The following is a 19,283-nucleotide window of genomic DNA, read 5'->3' as shown; positions in this document are numbered from 1 at the left end:
CGCATGCACACACATACACACACGCATACATGCACACACGTACGCGCACACACACACACACACACACACGCACGCATGCACACACACATAAACGCACACACACACACACACACACATACATACATACAAGCACGCAAGCGCCCGCACGCACGCACGCACGCACACACACACATACACACACACATACACACACACACGCACACACACAGTGATTGGGCTCACTCGGTGCTGACCAAAGTGGAAGAATTTGAATATTCGAGAGTGAAATATTCCATCCCAATATTAAAAAAACATCAGAATCTCATTTGACGCTGGATCGGGTGGAGTATCTATCTCCATTTTTCTGTATTTAAAGAGTATTAAATCCAGAAAATGGAGGCCATTCAGTGGTTTTGAGGCGCCAAGAAAGTAGGTGGCTAAATGCTGATGTGGAGTGTCTATAATTGATGCACTAACACAGTGCGTTCCCTCCCTTCCGCCCGCCTCCCCATAGGGACGGCATTAACCTCCTGCTACTTTCATAGCCAGATGAAGAGATACCTACCATTGGTGTTTAGCTCCAGTCGATGCCCCGTGAGGCTACTGCTCAAATCCCCCCATATTGGCCAATCCACTCTGAATAGCAGAGCCTCTGTGCGCGGCATTACACCGAGTGAGCCTCCTTTCACCATTTCTTCGGGTTTTGCAAATACAGCGGTGGAGGAAAAAAAAGAAGAGGAGAGAGAAAAGCGAGAAGGATTGAAGGAGAATAGCGAGCAGGCGACTGAGAAGAAGTGGACGAGATCAAATGGCTTCCTTTGTCTGTGGCGCCGGGTCCGGTCCCCGAGTCTAGTGATCAACTCCGAAAGGACCAAAGGTCAACATAGACTGCCATGAGTCGAAGACCCGGCTTATTGGAGCTGGTTAGCGGCATCGGCGCATTGGAAATGAGGCTTAACACTTTTCTTAAGGGTGACAGACACTTCAAAATCAGACTTGACTCCTCGGGTTTAGCCTCAAGTGAGCCGGGGGCGGGGGAGAGGGGCGGAGTGGCTGCAAACCGCCGGCGAAAGGGGGGTTAGACGTTGGAAACCTGGGCTCACTTTGTCGGGGGAAAGCTACTCAGCTCGTAGTGGTTGTCAGTATTCACCCTGCACCTTTTTCCTTTCGCGGGGAGTAAACACTAAACGCACACCATTGCCTTTAGAAGGACTAGTCGCACCGCACTCCACCCGCCACTTCATCAAATTGATATTGCCGGTAAACACGCGGATGGTTGCCCAGTTGTTGAGTCGGTAAACACTGCCAAGTCCGGTGACGGCTCTCAGCGGCTGGTCCAGTTAGCGTCCACCCACTCGCTGCCTGGTTAACCACTTTGGTCGGTACGTTGAATGCTAACGAGCGTCTGGGAACGGAAAGGGAAACTGTTGTCCCAGTCGAAGAGATTAATTCGGATGACGTTATATTCATACGGATCAGTGCATCACGATAGGGTGTGTTAGGCTACTGGAAAGTGGTGGGGAGGTACCTGAGGTGGGAGTGCATGTTTGTGGGTGTGTGTGTGTGTGTGTGTGTGTGTGTGTGTGTGTGTGTGTGTGTGTGTGTGTGTGTGTGTGTGTGTGTGTGTGTACGCGTGTGTGTGTGTGTGTGTGTGTGTGTGTGTGTGTGTGTGTGTGTGTGTGTGTGTGTGTGTGTGGGTGTACGCGTGCATAACCTGCAAATTGGGGGGTAGGTGGGTTGTTGTGAAGAACTAATTGAAATGAGAGACGATGTGCGAGTCTCAGCCAACATGGCCGGCCCATTTGTCAGGGTGACATCACTGCACTCACACCCCATCCATCTCCGCCTGCCGCCGCGGAGCCCAGCCCCTCCTGGTGATTAATATCCATACCTACCTCACTGCGTCGCATGCCGCCCCCACCACCCCACGACCAACCCCCCACCCCCGCCCCCACCGCAACACGTGCATCCTCACACTCGCCCAAACACGAGCACGCTTCCCTTCGTTCAGACCAACTGTGGTGTTTTTTTGTCCTTTTTGCTCTCACCCACACTTGGCCACTGGCACACGTCCATTAACTCCACCACACACACACACACACACACACGCACACAGACGCTTAATCTCAGCTGGAGCGCACGCAATCTAATTGTCCAAAGCACAAGCTGCCTTTGCCTTCGCCCCGTGACAGCAACATTCCCCTGCCCTGGCTGACCGCCTTAAAAAATATCGCATCTCCCCCCGGAAAAACAAACCGCGCACGGAACATCACTCCGCCGGTGCCCGGGAAAAAAAGCCGACATTGAAGCCGGATTGACGGCGCCGCGAGTAGGCAGGAGGCGGAAATAGCGACGGTAGCAAGGTGCGGGAGACGCCGGCGCTTATTTTCCCAGAGATCTCGGGAGCGGGGGAAGGAGCCTCGCTCACTCGCTGGCTAAGCTCATTACTGTTAACTATCGGAGCGATTCCAACCTGGGGAGCAGAGGGGTTTGAAGAGGAGAGGGCCTTTGAAGATGCTCTAAATGATGACCTTACACTCACACTCCCCACCACAGATGTGCTTTGATAAGCTTCTGCTCTGTGCCCTCACCACCCACTCACCACCCACCGCCGCCCCCCCCCACCCCCCTCCCCAGCCCCCGACGCTATCGCAGCACCTGAGCCGCGCCGCGCCGTGCTGATCTTGGTGGTGCGACTTTCTCACCACGCCCTCAAATTACATCACCCAGGACGGGTGTCAATTTCCACACCGTTCCTTTTGAACACTCAAACGCCTACCAAGGAGCGCAACGCCGCGGGCGAAATAAAAGTGCGATCTGAGAGGGCGCGTTCTGCCACCCCGGGTTGTTTTGTTCCAGCAAATAGACATAAAAACACGACGGAATACAAACAGCAGACAAAGATTGAGGACGGAAGAGAAGGGAGAGAAAACAAGACAAAATAAAAAAAGGCAAATTTCTCATGTTGTGATGTATTTCCAACGCGGAAAAACACCAGCGCGTAACCCGGCGTCGTGCGACGTTCCTGACACCGAGTCTCCCTCTCGCGAGCCTTACCCGCCTCCACACCACCTGCGAGACGCAGACCGTTACCTTATGTAAAAGCACTCGCACAAGCCTCGCCCGACTCGGGTCGGCGCGGGAGGCGGAGGCGTGCGGAGATAGGGAAAAAACGGAGAATGGAGGAAGGGAGAACGGAGGGAAAAAACAAAAACGCAGAACAAAGATACGGATGGATGGACGGACGGGTTGGGGGAGGGGAGGGGGTGACACCAAATGCCAACAGCTGCCACGGCCACGCCGCCTGATTGATTGAGTGGCGTCGGGACGCCGAGGGTCATACATATGCAGGGCCGCTAATTTGTAGTGGCTGCCAGCGCTCCTGTTCCGCCGGAGCCCTTGACCAGGGGTCGCCCGGCCGCGGGGACGCGTTGCCTCATCAGATTAGCGCTCCACCCACCTCGCAAAGTCACACCCAAGACAGGGCGGCCAACAGCTGGCGCGCGCCCCATCGGCAGCCATTTCCATATCGGTGTTTTTTTCGCCCCCCCCCCCCCCCCGCTGCCGTCTCTCCTGTTGAACCGACGCCCGTCTGCGAGAGATCCGGCGCTTTCCGAGTGTGTCGAGTTTTCCCTCAACGTTTATTTTTTGGCGATGCTTTGTTGCACACGAACCAGATGCGCACGTTGTCTTCACAAGACTAACTAGCGACCCAACAGTCTGCGTAGTACCGAGCCGATGGTGGCGAGGATGACACACACACACACACACACACAGACACACACACACACACACACACACGCACACAGACGTACACACTATGTGTCTCCGTCAGTGTGTGCTGCTGAGACTCATATTGGAGAAAATCTATTTAGGTTGTTGTGGATAATCTGTTTCTTCAGCCTTTCAGTAGGAGCCTGCAATTTTGCTAGTATGCTATTATTCAATTTGAACTTCTCCGACATGGGGGCAACCCCTTTAAACATGGAGTGGCTCTGTTGCCATTCAAAGCGCTCTGATATTTTCCTAAATGATTGATTTGTGACAAGGCCTGCGGGGATCAAGGGGCTCATACATAAATTCTTCCATTTTTTTTTTTTTTTTCCCCTTTGGTTTTTCATAGTTAGACTGTAGGCTATCATGCAAAATGCATTTCGGAGGGAATGAGCGATTTGCGGATCACAATCAAGAAGCGCAGCCGGTCGCTACTCCCAGCGATTTGTTTGTTTTTTGTTTGCGCAGCGTATGATTTAGAGTCTTTATTTTCTCCTCCATTGAAAGCAAGGACAGGATGGTGGGTGAATGGCCTTCAGTGTTCAGGCAGCCATAAAGAGGCTCTCTTGTCTTGCCTGCCTCTCCTCTTTCTCTCTCTCCCTCTCTTTCTCTCTTTCTAACTCTCACTCTCTCAGCGTCTCTCACTCTTTCTCTCTCTCTCTTTTTTTTTTTTTAATCTGTCTTTTGCCTTTCCCCTGGCTCGGCCCGAGCTGCAGCCGTGTCATTGGTCAGTGAGCTGTAAACAGGACCGGTAAAGTGATCCAAGTGGCAATCACTTTCATTCAGAACCGGCCGCGCCCCCCTCGCCGCCCACCCACCACCGCCCCCCACCCCCCAGCTTCTCCTCCGCACACATCCGGTTTCTCTTTTCATATTTTGCTCTTTTGTTTCCCTTTGTTTTGGGGGAGTTTTTATCCCTCAAAGCCTCCGGGCCTGGAAAGATCTCGAGGGGAAGGGTCCCTGCGTGGAGGATGGACCGCTGGGTATGTCCTCCACTCATCCCTGACACACAGGCTCTTTATGAGGGTGTCCCCCCTCTCTCCCCCCGACCTCCCGCCCTCCTCCTCCCTACTCCCACCCACCCCTTCCCATTCAGACCCGGCCTGGCTTAGGGGGGAAGTTAGAACTCTTTTGTATCGGGGGATTCTTAAGGGAAGGCTGTCAAGGCTGTGGCTGTGTGGGCCTTTTATTTCCCCCGAGAGGAGAAGGGGGAGAGAGAGAGAGATAGAGGGAGAGGGCAAGAGGGAGACAGGGGCCGCACCAAAGGAGAGGGAGGACACAGCCAGCCTTGTTAACCGGCGCCCCCAGAGAGAGGGGAGGCCGAGAGGGGGAGGAAAAGAGGGCGAGAGACGAGAGAAAAGGAGGCCCGACAGTGCACCAAAAACGTTCCCCTCCGTTACGTCATCGTTGTTATTGCCGTCCTCCTCCTCCTCGTGGTCCTCTTCCTCTCCCCCTCCCCCCCTTTTCCCCCTCCACTCCCGCACGTTTATTCCCGCCATCTGTCCCTGTGTGACTTCACCCTTTAGCTCAATAACAAGCCCCACCCCTCCACCCCGCTCAAACTCTTGCCATCACATTACACACATTCCATTATCTGGGTGACGGGGCGACTGGGCTGAGAGAGATGTCGAGGTTCGACGCGATCATTATCATCGCCTCCTTCCGTAACGTGGTGAGTTATAGCCGTCCGTATAGGAAACAGACACTTAAATCATAATCAATAGAGTAATATCAATGCTGAGAGGCCGCGCTAAAGGAAATCGCTGCCCGGCGGCTCAGGGAGGAGACAGGGCACACTTGGCGTGGAGCGAGATGAGCCGCACTCGCCCATTGACGAAAAGGCAATCAAACCTCAGAAACGCATTGTGCCGAGACAATCACCGGGGCTCTTTTTGGGGAAAAATGGAACGATTAGAAAAAAACAATGACATTATCATCCCTCTCTTTTTTTGCTGATGCAGAAATGGTGTTATGATTGCGTCCATTATCCTGTGGAGGGTGTGCCAGGGGGGACGGAACTTAAGGAAAGGCTCTTGAGTACAGTGGTGTGTGCTCGAGCTTTCCAAACATCTGAGCCCCCTGGTGGTCCGCCCCATCGCGGCCCCCGCCGGGTGAAGCCGGAGCCGTCGCCCTACTCTAAACATTTGCTGACCCTGCCTGGATGCAGCGGTGATGGAGTCGCTGGCTGGGGGTCGGGGCGGTGAAGCTGCGGTGAAGGTGTAGTGTAGCGAGGAGTATCCGAGTGGACAGGTGTGATCTGACTGGCTGTGGCCAATCCAATACGGCACCGCGACTCAGACTGTGATCAATACTGCATGGCTGCCTTGACCCCGCTACAACCGCACAGAGAACACGCAGCTCCGCCGTGTGGAGTCATTAAACTAAATCACCGTCAGGTTAACCACAAAATTGGAAAACTCGAAATAACTTGACGTGCGTGCGTGCGTGTGTTTGTAAGCATCTTCCAAAAGTGACAGCACAGCCGCCAGGACCGAGCCGGTCATTTTGATATATGTTGCGTGTATATGGCTCAAAAACTGTTGGATGAGTACCGTGGCGAAATTTACCTACAATAATAATGTAGTGAAATGACAATGTGGTGTGGGGATGGGGTGATTTGAGCAGCCACACCTGACCTAGATCTACTGTAGGTCATTGGTGGATCTCGGATCAGAGTGGCTCCATACATGTTGCTCGTTGGTTGGTCTAACAAGCAGCAGGTAAAACCCCCATCCCCACACTCACTCAGGAGAGGAGCCTGTGTCATGACACATCTCCATCTGCTCCTGGGCTAATTCCAAGGAGCCCACTCTCGACAATAAACTGTGTGTCTGAAACCTCGTCATCTGTGTCTGTGCCGGAGGTCCCTGAAAACGCTACTTGGGTGGCGCGTGGTAGGCAAATCGGCCACAAATAGTAATTGTGCAGCACCGCCGGCATGCTTAATTATACGTTTTTTTATTGATGAATACATGTGGCAGTAAAGGCCGTAAAATGTGTACTGCGAATGTTTTTAATGTACCTCCTTAGCTGACACGCACATACTGAAGCAGTAGTTTATCAGTCCAGTACATGCACATTCCACACAGATGTGTGCAGGTGGAGGTGGGGTGGAGCAGAGTGAAAGCGCAGTAGTAGCCCTCTCCCAGAACGCAGGTCAGTTAAGCCCTGCACATGGTCGTCATGTGACCTCTCCGCCTCCCCCATTGTGCGCAATCTGAAATGTTCACACTCACCGCAGAACTCCCGGCTTGTTTATTTATGTGCTGTGTCAAACAAATGTTTCATCAAAAATTATGCTGGAGGTTTTTTTTCTCTTTCATTTACTTGTTACTGTAGGTGATAAATGGCCTTTATGCATGCAACAGGTGGTCAAAAGGAAAGTACTTTCTCGCAACGCGTGTAAAACTTGGCAAAATCTGTCAAAGTCGCTTTTGAGTGACTTCCATCTTGCTCAGCTAATTGTACATGCGTTGTGAAACACGGGTGAAATCGAGTGCAGTCTGTGAGAACGTCCTCAACAACCTTCTCATTTGCGATGATTGAGACGCTAACAACTTTCATTTGCCATCCATTTACCTCAGGTTATACCCCTGAGACTTTTAAATTCAAATGTTTTTGTTTTTTTTCTTACTTGACCTTTTGTGATTAATAAATTAACTTCAAACTCATCTGATTGATCTGATTTAACTGTCGTAGGGGAGTAACGGAATACGTGATCGAATTTGACGTAATTCATTTACAAGACAAAAGAGGGCGACTCTAATCTGTTACAGTTACGATGTACAAGTATTTATCAAACCTCCTCAGACTTGGACCTGATCCGCATATGTGACGGTGAAATTATGCACCAAATTCAACTGATTTCAACTCAATTGTCATTCGAAAGGGCAGAGTTGAAAATTTTGCAATTTAGAAATTATTAGTATAAATTATAACCCGAAACCAAACACAGATTTGCAGTGCGTCGTGAGGCAGGAGTAGGTTGTGGAATGAGTCTCCTTAATTTGTGTTTGAGGGTTTATAATTGGTGCGCTACTTAGCTTGCCAACCAGCTATTTAGCTTTAGTAGTTTCTGGTGTGAGCGGGTTACGGCAGGTTACATTCAAGCTTATTTCTGACCTACACCTCCAGTTGAAAGTAGGGTAAGGAGTTTGGGTTTGAGTTCAGACGAAAAAACACTTCATGTTCAAATGTGAAAAGCGCAGCGCAAAGTGTCCCGGTCGGCATGGAAGGACCCGTCAGGTAAAGCAGATGTCGCTGAACACTGTCGATTTTTTCATTTTGTTGAACTCGGTAAGGCGGCTGTCGGCGTTTGAGCTGAACTCTGCAGCGCAAGACAAAGGGGAATTACAGGCTCATTCTTCCACATGCAGCTTTCTCTTTAAATTGGTCAAAAAGACAGTTACCCGGACAAAGACTCTGGCAAATTCACAAAGAAATGGACTGCAGCTGCTATTAGAACCATGAGTTGTGCATCAATTGCACCCGCTAACTGCTCCATCTCAACGTCTGGTTCAAAAAAGATAATGCTTTTAGTTGAGTTTTGCTATAGAGTGCAATTTGCCTTAATTTTGCATCAAATTGCAAGTATCCATGTGGCAAAGTAAATAATTTGTGTATTAGTGCGGGTGGGGAGGGGGGGGGGCACTCCATTCGAGACTCATTACACATTTACACTACTGTTTTACTAATCATCAGTCTTAAATAAATATAAACATAAAAATTTTTATAATTGTTGGACAGTAGTTATTTTGATTTTAAGTGTTTAATGGAAATGTAAAATTGTAAGGAAATGGGTTTTACTTTTAGTACTTTTAGGTTTATGTTCAGTGACTATAAAGCATTTAAATAGTATAACAGAGTAAATCTATAATACAACTTACTCTTCCCACACAGTTCATTTATTGCATGAATAAAATGTGTATTAAAATTCTTACTTAAGAAGTTCAAAATTTTCAATATCTTTTGAGTTTAATAGAAATTATGGAACCGTTTTTGTCAACGTTTGTAACGTCTTTTTTGTACAACAAATTATTCAAAGTTTCAACAAGTTGCTTTTGGAGTGCGTTTTGAAAACCAGGGACCTCTGCCTGTTCTGCTATCTACAGATGCAGGGACAGTTGTAATAATTCTAATAATAATGTCAAAATGTTATTTACAGTTCAATGGAAAGTCTGGACGTCACACCACCTTATAAATGTGCTTCAATTGCACCAGCTCTCTGAAGACGATCACACAGAGGAGCATTTTCTTTTGGGGGGGGGGGGTCTCCCTGGAGTTAACACCAACTCTCTGCAGACGGTAATAATTTCACTCTAACTGCGTGTGGATATTAGCGCCGGTGTTTGGGAATTGGACGTTTTTTGCAACGAGGCTCATTTGAAAAGAAAGAGGCCAATTTTGCACCAAATGTATGCATAGTAGCTCATTTAAATACGCACAAATAGCACCGGTGCACTGAGACACTATTTGCGTGGCAGCGCAGTTAACGGTGCATTTCACTGTTTGCAGGTGCTTTGTGAATCAGATGCTCGCTCGACAGACACAGACAGACAGACAGACAGACAGACAGACAGACAGACAGACAGACAGGTGTTTTTTTTAACTTTAGATAACAGTTTTGAACAAAATCAAACAAGCACTATGTGCAATGGACGGACAATTGTCTTACTCACCCCCTCCCGAGAACACGTGGAGCGGCAAAATGGCTGGAGCCTGGGCTTGGTGCGTGTGTGCGCGGGGAGGGTAGGGTCCAAAAATATATTTGCACCGGGGCTTATCACCATCATATGACGCCACTAAAATGTGGCATTGTGAAATAAAAGTACCCTGAAATTAATAAATAAGTAATAAGTAAATAAAAAAATATAAAAGAGTTTTGAAAAGCGTTCTTTTTAAAATAAAAAAATGATGTATTTATTTATCTTACTAGATTTACTCATTTATATATGTATAGTCACATTTATCTTTATATTTATTGCCTCATTTATTTATTTCAGGATTTATTTCATTGTCATATTTATTTATTTAATATTGAGTCAAATGGCGTTCCATAGTAACCCTCCAAATCCTGCATAATGGACATGGTGAATGATACAGTGTCCAAATTTAAGAACCATTTTGTTCATTGGAAAAAAAACGCTGGTTTTGGATAATTTAGTTGTTCAGATACTTTTTAAAGAGTACTACAACTGAGTGGCAGGAAAAGCACCATATAAATGCAGCCCATTTACCGTTTTGAGTGGCCGGCCTTATTTTTCATTTATTTTTCCCTGGTTGGAGTCCAAATTGAAAGGTGAATGGTTTTACAATGTGAAGCACATACACTTCAGCTTTAGAGAACTGTAGCATGGTTAATGTTTCACTCAATTTCTTTTTTGTTTGGATTCAAAAGTACAATTCTTAACATGATTTTACATAGAATTCAAAAGTGAAATTGAACTTTAAACCTAATTTTGACCATTTAACTGGAAAACATATTGTTCATAAATTGGTGTATTGATGTGTACTGTGAAGAACTATAGAACTAAAACCTTGTTTTTCTCGGGGAAAGAGCTTGTGGTTTGGCCTCTTGTTTAAAAAATATTGTTTGTTTTCCCACAATCTAATTGACAGTCCTGGGTTGTTAATGCCCTCCTACCAAAAATGTATTACCGAGCATTCATTAACTGTGTGGTGATGGTAAAAGCATCTAATCAACCTGAAGTTTTTACTGCTTTTTAATACCTTGGCTATGATGAGAGCGGTTGTTTCTAAATTCATTAGAAAAATTAATAATTATGTTGACCTTCTATACACCACACTATGCAGTATGTGGTATTTTAATTAGATTGATATTCATTTCATAGAATTATGCACATTGCTTAGAATAACCCATAAACCCGGTTTCACATACAATCCTGACTCGGTTGAATTCATTCGGAATTGGTATTTTCGGAAGTGCGTCCCGTAGATGATTATGGAATGTTATATAAAATCTTAGTGTGGCGGAGATTAGCAGTGCGGCCGAGCACATGAGCACCTGATCAGATGCGGCTCTGAAGCCCCCGGCGGTGCCATCTCAAGGAGTTGAGTAGGTGTGAGCCCTCAGCGGTCTTAACAGCACTAATGTGAGGTCAAGCCCCCCACCCCCCACACGCCTTTCTGATCGCAGCAAAACCCTGACGACGATTCTTCATCCGTGAGGGGGCTTCAAATTCAGAGACGAGCTGGAGTGAAGGCTGCACACATGCAATTCACCGTTCTAATGAGAAGATTTTCACTTTCCTAATAATTCATACCTATTCAATTCAACAATTCATTCTGATGCCACTTTGATAGATTAACATCGTAATGAGAGAAGAGCGTGTGTTTCCAGCCGTTCGGTCGAGATGTATCCGCCAAACAAAAAGGGGCAAAACAGCCTTTTAACGCGCCCGACGTGAACACAAAATGTCTGCCATAAATGTAAACTCAAAAATAGCCATGCATATAAAAAAAACAATTACCTCGCTATCTTAATTGCTTTCCGAAGAAAATACTTGCTGCCACCTTTCCAATTAAAACATAACCAGCAGCTATATTAGATGTATTTTAAAACGGCGCCCGCAGCGTGTCTTGTTGTCTCATATATTGGATTCTACCTCCTCATTTTAATGACCAGATTCATTTTTAGATGCAGGACAATCGGCCCAGTTCACAGGGACGCCGGCGTCACATCGCTGTCCGGCGAATGTTTTCTCATCTTATCAAACCATAATGGATGTTGCTTTTCCTTCTACCTTGTGAAGCCACACCCTTTGTATTAGCTACTGACAGACAGACAGACAGAAAAACAGATAGATAGATAGATAGATAGATAGATAGATAGATAGATAGATAGATAGATAGATAGATAGATAGATAGATAGTTAGATACAGACTGACAGACAGACAGACAGACAGACAGATAGTAAGCACCTTGAGGACATGCTCTGGGTGAAGTGCGACCCATTCCACAAATCAGGGTTGTTCTGGGAGAGTCATGTCTCCGCTCTCCCAGCGCCCAGGAGAGGCTTTTGAAAGCTGTTATCCTTTGCTTATGATGGAACATGAGGAGGAGAGGGAAGGGAAGGCTCTTCCTCCAAACACCCTGCCCCCCCAACACCACCACCCCTCCTTCTCCCTTCCTATCCCTCTCTCTCTCTCTCTGCATGGGCCCGGCTGCTCCCTCATCCTCAGGGATGCATCAAAAGGAGACCATCTGTTGATCCGTTTGTCTCCTGCTTTCCTTCCTCCGCCGTCGCCTCCTCCCTCCTACCGATGATCGGGCCCGGCCTTTCCCCTGCCCACCCACGGCGTGTAGCTGCCAGGAGCGGGGCGCCGCAAAACAAGACCTTGTGTTGGGGTGGACAGAAGGTTGCGGCTCAGCTAATCTCTGACTCACGCGTAAAGGTTTGCTCGCAAGCTTCTGGGACGCACTAGACTCACATGCGCAGTTTATATTTGCACGTTATAAACAGCTAATGGGCCCCGAGGAGCAGCTTTCCGATCAGGGTTTCTCCGGGCTGAGCATCGCCATGCTGGCCTTATTCAGATGGCACGTCGAGGCGAGCTTGCCTCTCTCTTGCATGACCGATGTGAAAAGCACCACCCACCTGGACCCCTCTCCGCTAACCCCCGGGACTTAAGCACCAAGTGCTCATGGTTATATGAAGGCGTTGACCATGACACGGAGGCGGCAAACAAAGCTGAGATGTTGGGGGAGTGTTTCTGTATCGAACAGGCAGCCAGCGGGCGCCCACAGCGCTCTCCCTCAACACATGTGGTGCCGTCAAAATGTTTGGAGAAGTTGCTGCCGCCGAGCGGGGGTCTGGAATTTCACGCATATCTTGTCGCTGTCATCTTGTGTCCGTGTTCAGCAGGGTGATGGCCACCGACTCTATCGGGGGAACACCAGGCATTGCTTGCCTTTGGTCCTGCTCCTGCAGCTCTATTTACCCATCATTCATAGGGGGCCCGGCCTGGGAGAGCCGACGGGGCGGTGGTGGTGTCGGCGGTGGTGGTGGGGATGTTAACACAAGCTCTCACGTCCCCACGAGAGGTTTACTGTCCAACTCAGACGTCACATCGCCGATTACCCAGACGCAGCAGGGAAACACATAGGGTTAGCAGCTGCCACAAACATTAGGAGTGTGAGACGGCAGGGGCAGCGGGGGAAGGACTAAAAACATATCCAGATAGCGACACTAATAGCGAGCTCAAAAATCCATCAGGACTTTATTGCGTACATGCATGCTTTATCGCATGTTAAAAAATCTCTTTCCACCTCCCTCTCTCTCTTTCGCCCTCTGTGTCGGCGACGTGTTGGCATTATTGTCATCAGAGCCGCTCAATATAGCCGATGATGGGTGATCACCTAGGGAGACTGCATTGATTTCCCATAAGGTGCAGATGACATGTGGTGACATGCACACCCTCTGTTTTACCAACAGCCATGTCCTCCAATATGTTAGCGTTTCGCTGCCACTGTCACGCGGTTTTGATGGCTCCGCGGATGGAAACGGGGCCGGCTTAGTCATTGCGGGTAACCTTTACGCTGCAGATGGGCATGGAAAGTAAATAACGGTCAAAAAGGTCTGTCTTTCTGACCAGGAATATGTTGACAAACAACATTTACTTATTATTTTGTATGTGACCAAATTAAAATCTATGTTTCATTATACATATATATGTATAATACCTACTATGTACTTTAGTGCAGATCATGTTAACTCTATATTACTGTATTTTTTCCTCTTTTGCTAATCTGTTGGCTTTTGTTTTGCGTGTTTTTTGCAGGCTTTCTGAGCACCGGCGACCAGGCCGCTAAAGGTAACTACGGGCTGCTGGACCAGATCCAGGCTCTCAGGTGGATTAGTGAGAACATTGGCTTTTTTGGAGGAGACTCCAATCGTATCACTGTGTTCGGTTCTGGAATCGGGGCCTCCTGCGTCAGCCTGCTCACCCTCTCCCACCACTCTGAAGGTAAGAGACATACACTGTTCCGACACTGATGCCTGGTGGTGCTTGGGCTGCTTGGTATAAAAAAAAAGGTCCCTTCTGATTATTCTTATATTTTAATGAATGTATTTTCTCACGGTTTTGATGTTTGTTCCCTCAAGACACACAACTTTAAAACCTTTGCGTTGTATTTTGTGTTGTTCTGAAGGTTCACCGTTTACACCTACTTTGCTAAGGTGAACGTGTAGGCATAATGGTTTGCAAGGAAGATGAAGAGGACATTGTGCACCTGGGGAGAATTGTAGTGGCAGTCACTGGCTACTTAATTTATTTAGAAAACACAGTCCTCAAGCCAAGCAATTGCCTCCTGTGCTGCTGTATGGAGGGTGACTAATCCTCCTCTTAGCCTTTGGAGAGACCAAGCTTCTATGATGTGTTCCATTGTTTGCTCCTCTTCACATGCACACAGTGGGCTGCTGCCCCAGCTGTGAAGACGGGCCAGACAGGGCCCGTGTCCCGTCTCAAATCTGTTGCATTGAACACCCTCCTCCTTGGGAGATTGGTGCCAGGGAGCTTGGACTCCTATTCCTATTTCCAGGCAAATTGGGCGGTGAAATCGGCTGTTTTTCTGTTTTTGTTGCCGTTTTAAATTGGTTGTCTTGATGGAATATGGATTGGTAGGTGGGGGGTTCTGATCCACATGGGTGCATTAGGTGAGCATCTGCATGATGTGTGACCTGGACCAGACAGGGGCACAGTACTCTGCTACTGAGTGTGCCAGGGATAGAGCTGAGATACACCGCATGTTTTCATGCTGCATCATCATAGCAACCATTGCATTCAAGTGTTTCTCTAAGGAAACAACAAAAGATTCCAGCTATTCTTGTTGAAAGCGGAAGACCAGTTTAGTTGTTAGATCAGGGTCATGACCCTGATGTTTTCTCTTAGTGTTTGCTCCAGTGTTCCAGATTTGTCCATGCACCTTGTTAATAGGTGAAGTTGTGGCAGACCAGCAGTTTAACTTACTTTAAGGATAGGACTCTGTAAAGGGTCACTCCCATAGTGAAGGTGGAATACACTCAAGACTGATTTTGCTGGGTTTGGTGTTAAGTGCCAGATTTTTCAGAATTTGAGAGACCTTCAGTGAGCACCTGTGAGTGCTCCAGTAAGTCAAACTCTCAAATCAATCAGCATCAATGAATTTGGGCTTGGGGAGGTGCTTGTATTGATTTGGTTGTATTGGTTGAACAGGCTCGAAGAGATCTGATCCTTAAGTGAGCCTGTTATTCCGTCGTCTGCGTGGGCTTTTTTTCTTTTTCTGCCCAAGGCGAACCTTGAATCTTCAGTTGGTAAAAGAGTTTTGATTGTTGCTGTTGCTCAGGCAGGGAGTGCTTTTATGTTTCTGTACAAGGCCTTCGTTCCTGACGGTGTATTAGGCAGCTATGAGGTCTAGGAGTTCCATGACTTGTTCCCCTTTGCTGCTTGTCCTTGCGGAAGCCTGGTCTATGTAGAGGACCTTCTCTACTCCTGGATATGTGTATGCAGAGCAAAGCAATTTGGCAGTAGCTTGTGCCATGCTTAATGGAAGAGCCCCTCCATCATGTGGAACGCTGCGTATTGGCCGAACACCTTAATGCGTCTCCATGATGATTTACTGCTCGCGATGGCCGTTCTTAACGCTAAGTATATGTGTGGCCTACCTGGACATGTAATGTGCATCTTCCATTGTCCATGTGCCCCTAATGCATTATTGTATTAAAATGGAGCCTTGCTGCTCCTGAATAGAATCTCTCAGAGGATGTGCTTATGTTTATCCAAATGAGCCAGCTCTTTGCTTCCGCAGCCATAAACCAATGTCGGCCTCCTACTGCGCCCCGCAGACCCAAATCGGACACCACGTCATCATTCACCTTAAATGATTACAGCCAGCCATGTATTCATCCATCCATTTCAAAGCTGGACATTTTCTGCTACCAACTGAGAGTAGTGCGATCTACAAAACGGTGGAACAGGTATCATATATCATATCATATCACCATACCCAACTGCTGCTTTTTGTGTTCATTGTTTATGTGCTTGTTATTTTGCAAATGACATCTGTTACATTGAGGGCACTCTTCCCTGCTGGTTATCATTGTTGTGAACAAACTAACAAGGTACAAACATAACATGCTGATTTAGACACACATGGTTAGAGCTGTAACACAGGGTTTTTATGTCAGGTGGCAGGGCTGTAATTCTGTTAAGGAAACCACTCTTGCGTTCACTAGAAGGTTAGCGTGTTGGTTTTTAGCAATTGCGTAGTCGCAAATCTATTAACTAGCATAATTAATCCCCGTTTCCCATGTATCTAGGCACAGTACAATCTTGTTCTTGGATTTTTTGATTAGGGGGGACACCATGCATTTGAAAGAGGTCATTGTAGCCGCTCTGCTCTTATTCCTATTAATGTGGCAGGGATTTGCGATATGATTTGCATTCGCCAATTTGCATTAAAGTCTTAATAATTTCTTTGATTTTCCCAGATGAATGATGACTCCTTTTTGATAAATTTTTTACCATAAATGCCTTTATTCATACTCCATAACGGTGTGCTCCATGTAGCATGTTATTATACTGCCAGTAAAACCATCTCCTCTGCCTTCCATTAAATTGGATATCGCCGGGGCTTTTTTTCCCCCCCTGAATGGAAGTGTATGCCCCTCTGATGGGGTAAAAAAAAGAGCTAGTAAAACTTGTGGGATCACAGAAAATTGAAACAGGAAACCTTCTATCACGCCAGGACCCTTGCTGCGAGTGCTACCAATGGCAATCAGATTTCACACACTCTCTTTTGGAGCACAGATTGTTATAATTATACGAAGTTTAGGACTGAAGTGGGCTGCAATATGTGAGAGGAAAGCCAAGTGAAGAAACGTCTTTTGCACCTGGCTTTGCAGCCTCCTCCGTGCTCCATCCTCTCGGCGCAACTCCTCCTCTCCTCCGGTCTCAGTTATGGAATTGAAAACTGGTGGGGTGTTCCTGTTGCCAGGGAAACACAATAAATAAGAAAACTAAATCAAAGTGCCTGAATCCAAGGAGAGGTGAAAATTGAAGTCAAAATCTATAATCAAATGGATTATAAATTGCGCCCATGAGCACACCTGGTTTCAGGCTGCCTGTGATAATAGATTTGAGAAGTGATTTCCAACTAGTGTAAGCGGACTGTTGTGTTCCAGGAAAGTGTCTTTTATAGACTTTCCGACTTTGCTCTGTGAATGAAAAATTAAAGCCGGGAAAACAAGATCATAAGCATTGAGGCATTGTTCCTCCGCCCGCCTCGTGCTTCGACTTTTTCTTCGATTTGCCCGTGAATAAAAATGCAAATCTATTACTTATACCTCATCCCGCTGATAAAGAGGCACCGGTGTCACATCAATGTGATGCATTCTCTTTCTGCCGTGGAGACACGCTATGATGCATACGTGCGAGTGCATAACCCCCCCCCACACACACACACACACACACACACACACTCACACACACAAACACACACACACACACACACACACACACATACATACGTTTCCTTTCACCTGCAGCTCAAATGCAGGATAACAAGGCCCAGGTAAGGAAAATTAAATCAGCATTGACACAATGTTGTGGAGCTCCCTGGTGGGCCTGTGTATTTAATGACAGTATTCCCACTTCCACTGTACACAGTCTGTCATCGCTGCCTGCAGTGGGGTAGACTTCCTATCTGAAGGAGGCTGTTTTTATACCCGCTGGTGGCGGAGTGACAACTTACTTCGGATGCTCTGCGGTCCTCCTGAAGCCTATTTAATAAGCTGAATCCTTCTATATCATCACAGCCCCGCGGCCTCTCTCTCTGATTGCTTGCTCCCGTGGCCTGGCCTTGGTGCCGTCTCCACATGGGCGTGCCGGCGGCCCAGTCACAGGCTACATCCATCACAAACCCCCCCCCCCTCCTTCAGCCATGTGACAAAGCAGACCAAGAAGTCCTCTTGCGAGGGGTAGATTTTTAGATCCCCATCCATGCCTTGCCTCCTCCATCTAATCTCATTGTACCCATCTGTCTCCATGCCTTTTAAAGCCAGTAAAAGCATACAAGGGGAACCCACCCACCCACCCACCACTTACATACGCTAACCCTCATCTCTCTTGCTCTGTCGCTATCTCACTCTTTCTTCCTCAGCGGTTTCTGCTCCCGAGTCTGTGTGTGGCGCGTTGCTATTAACAAGATGGCTGCCGAGTCTGCTGGGTGGCAAGTAATCTAGCGGCACATCTGAGACTTTGGAAGCAGAATGGTCATTAAAAGCACAGTCTCTCGACAGGAGAGTGTTTTTGACCAGCCTATTAAATGGAGCTCAACAGTTGTGTCCCCGCAGAGGCAAATCTCTCTCCGCCGATCGCCTTTTTCCTTTGGCTTCAAATGGAAAAAAGGGGCTGAAGAAGTTCAGAAGCAAGGACATTACCCAATCTCGTGTGTTATTATCTATCCGGCATCAGGCTGAAACTAATTGAACATGCAGATCTGGCTTTTTCCATCTCATAATCATGATGATTTAACACTAGAGACGGCTTTACCGCAGACTGTCAGAATACAAAGTCTGTTTTGTCCTGCAATCCGCATACTGTTTTGCAAATTACACAAGTATTTGTATCCGGGCAGTGTGTGTGTGTGTGTGTGTGTGTGTGTGTGTGTGTGTGTGTGTGTGTGTGTGTGTGTGTGTGTGTGTGCGTGTGTGCGTGTGTGCGTGCGTACGTGCATGCGTACGTGTGTGTGTGTACAGTATGAGTGTGCTATCTGTGTAAGTACGCACGTGGGAGGAGGAGGGCCAATGGTGGAGTGAGTGAAGGTCATTGGTTTATTTTTTTCCCTTCCTGTAAGTAATCAGGCTAAAAGCTCCCCTTCTGAGGAAGTGCTCGGCTTTTAATGGAATGTCTTGGACATTAAAGACAGCCCGCGTGGAGGATCCCTCATGCCCATGTCAGCTTTCGTTTTTATTAAGACTTCTGGGTTATTGGGGACCATAAATGTGTATGCTAAATGCTCTGGCTTATTATTAGAGAAAAGCGATGAGCATCGGAGCTTTGCAACGCAGTGCATCACCTCGCAAACACTGACACCTCACGCAGCGATGGGATAAGGGGATCAATTTGACATGAACTGGGTCAAAAAAAGCAAAGGGGTTCGTGTGTGTGAGCAGGCTGGCGTTAAGGATAATAAAATCAAAAGAACTAGAAGTGGGAGAAGTAATGTGAGAAAATGCACGACACCATAAAAACGGTTGCGTGGTGATTCATGGCACCGGCGTTGCGAAATCTAACACAATGGCTTTGTTGATACCTTTTCTACTTGCTGTGTTGCTGTGTCCCTTGTCGATGATGGATGGTTCAGGTATCTTATGATCTCGGGACGGATGTGTGATACAGTTTTGTACGGCCGGCTTTGTGGAAAACTAGGGCATGTTGGACCGGGTGGGACAAAATGTCATTGCTGTCTTTCAGAACGACCATAAAGCTGTGGCTCGCAAGTTTAGTACGGTTATCCATCGCAGCCCTGA

The 19,283-nt window shown here is 47.4% G+C and overlaps 1 protein-coding gene across 5 annotated transcripts in view; it reads left to right on the top strand.

The window, feature by feature from the left end:
• nlgn3a (neuroligin 3a) overlaps window positions 1–19,283 on the top strand; it is a gene marked incomplete at its 3' end in the record, with an annotated part of 110,063 nt that overhangs the window by 53,385 nt on the left and 37,395 nt on the right. For all 5 annotated transcript variants that reach the window (XM_080008045.1, XM_080008046.1, XM_080008044.1 and 2 more), the window contains one exon: window positions 13,555–13,740. In XM_080008045.1, coding sequence (XP_079864171.1) covers window positions 13,555–13,740 — 186 coding nt within the window. The remainder of the gene's footprint in view (window positions 1–13,554; window positions 13,741–19,283) is intronic.

This window comes from Zeus faber (genome assembly GCF_960531495.2).
Source record: "Zeus faber genome assembly, chromosome: 10".
NCBI classification, from domain to species: Eukaryota; Metazoa; Chordata; class Actinopteri; order Zeiformes; family Zeidae; genus Zeus; species Zeus faber.
Note: the sequence above shows the minus strand (reverse complement) of the source record. Positions and strands in the feature narration are given on the sequence as shown.